The 3,423-nt window shown below is 41.0% G+C and overlaps 1 protein-coding gene across 1 annotated transcript; it reads left to right on the forward strand.

The window, feature by feature from the left end:
- Positions 1-1,047: 1,047 nt before the first annotated feature.
- On the forward strand, positions 1,048-2,910 carry RSC1A1 (regulator of solute carriers 1). The gene has a single exon (XM_007950762.1). The coding sequence runs from the start codon at positions 1,048-1,050 to the stop codon at positions 2,908-2,910; it is 1,863 nt and encodes a 620-aa protein (XP_007948953.1).
- The last annotated feature ends 513 nt before the right edge of the window (positions 2,911-3,423 follow it).

Raw genomic sequence — 3,423 nt, forward strand, 5'->3', positions numbered from 1 at the left:
TAATAGTACATAAAGGACCTTTTATAACCAGATCAGTGTGAAATGGAGAGAGGAAACTTTAAGGACCACATTATGATGTCTATACTGTGTAAGCCTTCCATCTTGTGAGTGGTCAGTAAGTTGCAGTGAATCTGAATAATCATTGCTTATTGAAAAACTGTTGTGAACCATCTCCTGTACCATATTAATGTGATAGAGTACATGAATAATCCTTTAAAGCAATAGTATTATTTGGTAGGTTGATTGGGATTTAATCTGTTTGATCTTTAGCTTTACTTTAATTCTCTGAATCACACATTTAGACAGTTGTACCATGATTTTTGGGAAGCATGGCCGGGAATAAAGTAGATAGAATGTTTGCAACTCTGTCTTCAGGAGGACTCCGAGCGTTCCAGTCTCATTTCTCTTTGTGATCCCTGCTCTGTCCTAGGTATACCTGATTATCGTATTTCTCGTTTATAACCTCAGTGTTCACTTTTGAAACAGGAAAAATGCATTGTCAAGAAGATCATTTCTAGTATAGAGATGCTCAAGATTTGTAATGTGCTTTTAAGAATCACCTGAAGAGCTTATTAAAAAAGAATTGTCTAGGTTTATCCCAAAGGATGGTTCCCTAGAATCTGCATGCTTAACCAGCATGCTAGGTGTTTTCAAGACAAGTGGTGGAGAGAACACCACTTCTAGAGGTCTGAAGCACACTGGGAATAAAGATACGTAAATGTCCATCAGTCTTGAGCACTAATCCACCCATGATGTAGATACTTATTGATGGTGTTTGAACAGTCATATTGTTAAAATATACATGTTTTGCTAAGAGCATGTCTGCATCTTACTCTAACACGCTGATGTTAAATCATCTACCACAATGAAGATGGTTCTTGTATTTGAGGTATAAGACAAATCTGAGTTTAAGGACCTGATTTTATTCTATCCTATCTACATTTGTATCCTCTGATATTTTAGTGGTCTTTGTTACTTGCTAATTAGTTTCCCCTTTGCCTTTTGTTCCATATAGAGAAAAGCAGTAAAGAAACTACCTCACTGGGAATGTCATCGTTACCAACTTCAGATGGATTTAACCATCTAGCCCATCCTTCAGGACAGAGTCCTGAGATTGGTAATCATACGAGTCTTGCTCACTCTGTCTCTGCTTCAGTCTGCCCTATAAAGCCCAGTGACCCGGGTAGCCTTGAACCTACAGCTCTCGAGGCTTTGAAGACTTCAGCTGAGCTCCGGATAACCTCTGAAAAGAGAGAGCATCTTCTTCCTCTGCAGGAACTTTCTGATCATGCTTCTTTAGCAGGCAGTACTCCAGCAGACCAGAGTCCAGCTATGCCTTTGCAGAATTCATCAGAGGAAGCAGTTGTTGCTGATAATCTAAAGAAATCTGCTGAAAAAAGCACCCAGGGCTTCAAATTTCATCTCCATACAAGACAGGAAACTAGTTTATCGGTCACCGCCACTAGGATACGTGAACCACAAATGTTTTTCAGTGAAAAGGATTGGCATCCAGATTACCAGAATCTGAGTCAAGTAAATGGCCTTCAGCAGCATGAAGAACCAGGGAATGAACAGCATGAGGTGGTACAACAGGGTGCGCCACATGACCGAGAACATACTTATAACACAGGGGACCTTGAGCTTCTTGGAGAAAGGCGCCAGATCCAACAAAACTGTGTCGATTCAGAAGCTGAGAGCAAAGGGAACAGGCTACAGCAGAATGTAGACCTTCGAGGTACAGATGAAAATATTCTACCTTCAGAATACTCTGGCTGCTCAAATTCAGAAACACTAATGGAAGTAGATATTCTTGAACAGCCCCTGGTTTCTATGTTTAATTCAGCAGGCAGTCAGAATGCGAGTGTCAAGAACGTCGGTGCATCTGATCTCACCTTAGATAATCCCTTAATGGAAGTAGAAACATCAAAATATCACCCTTCATCTGAAATTTCAACTAACTCCATTTCCACTCAGGATTTACACCTCCCAGAAAGTAATGTCAAAATATCTGGAACAAATAAAGAATATGGCAGTTGCTCCCCCTCTTTAAGTCTTTGTGGCAGTTGTCAGCCTTCTGTGGAGTCAACAGAGGAGTCATACACATCCATAACGACAGCTTTGAAGGAACTTCATGAACTTCTGGTCATTAGTAGTAACCCAGCTTCAGAAAATACATCTGAAGACGTTTTCTGTCAATCAGACACAGGAGGTGAGGCCCAAACAGATACTAAAGACCTTTCTGAAAGATGGACCCAAAATGAATCTCTTACAGCCACCAAGGATGAACAGCGTCCACAAGAATCCTTTCATCAGACTGTACTTTTATCAGTGACGACAGAAAAATGTATGGACACTTCACCTGGTGCTGAAATAGAGGATGTAGAAAATAATAACCTCAGGGGTCCTGGTGATGGCATGCCAACTGATAAAGAAGATGTCCCCAAATCCAGGGAATTAGTAAATGAGACCAATTCTATCCCTCTAGCCTTAGCTAAAACATCTGATCAACTGCACTGTACCCTAGGTGCAGAAATTTCACCCAAACTATTAGCAGGTGAGGAGGATACGCTCACTCAGACTTCTGAGCAGACTAAGTCCTTGCCATCCAGTTTCATAGTCGTTAAAGACTTGGGTCAGGACATACAGAATCCAGTGACAGACAGGCCTGAAACCAGAGAAAATGTCTGTCCTGAAGCTGCCAGCCCATTCCTTGAGTTGGAACCACCTACCAGCCATCCATCAAGTCCCTCCTTTCTTCCACCATTGATTTTTCCCGCTGCCGACATTGACCGGATCCTCCGTGCTGGCTTTACTTTTCAGGAAGCTCTTGGGGCTTTACATCGAGTTGGTGGAAATGCAGACCTTGCCCTCCTTGTTTTGCTAGCAAAGAACATTGTAGTTCCTACATAACCATGGAAGGTGGGCTAGACCATATTCCGTTTCCTTAAAGAAAGCTATATACACACACACATATACACACTCACACGTATACAGTATAGGTAGAACCTGCAAGCAGAATGTTGAGCCAGATTTTTTTTAAGAAGATTTTTTTTTGGCCAAAGTAATATATGATCTCTTGTCTGATGAATTTGTCTATTCTACTTGCTAAATTTGGGCCTTTTTAAATGTATTGGCAGTGTGTGCACACAAAAGCATTTTATTTTCGTTAAGATGATGTATTCTGGAATAAAATTGATGGCTTTGTGTATAGCATACCATTTTAGAATGAGAGTTAATGTTTGAAAAGCAGGAGCCATTAGAAATCCCTCCCTCCAGCTGTGCAGCTAAAAGCAGATTAACTTAACACTGTGGCTGTGTGGCTGTGCTATAGGCAAGGTATGGCATGTTGACTCAGTTGTCAAGTTACAAACTTTTGACCACGTAATTTGATGTTTTTGGAATTACACCCAGTGCTCTGTGTAT

The sequence above is a fragment of the Orycteropus afer genome, unplaced genomic scaffold (assembly GCF_000298275.1).
Source record: "Orycteropus afer afer isolate SDZICR_OR568_19922 unplaced genomic scaffold, OryAfe1.0 scaffold00288, whole genome shotgun sequence".
Lineage (NCBI taxonomy): Eukaryota > Metazoa > Chordata > Mammalia > Tubulidentata > Orycteropodidae > Orycteropus > Orycteropus afer.

What these genes read in the sequence shown, in the direction of transcription:
- RSC1A1 (XM_007950762.1), top strand. Translation starts at nt 1,048, where the DNA reads ATGTCATCGTTACCAACTTCAGATGGATTTAACCATCTAGCCCATCCT.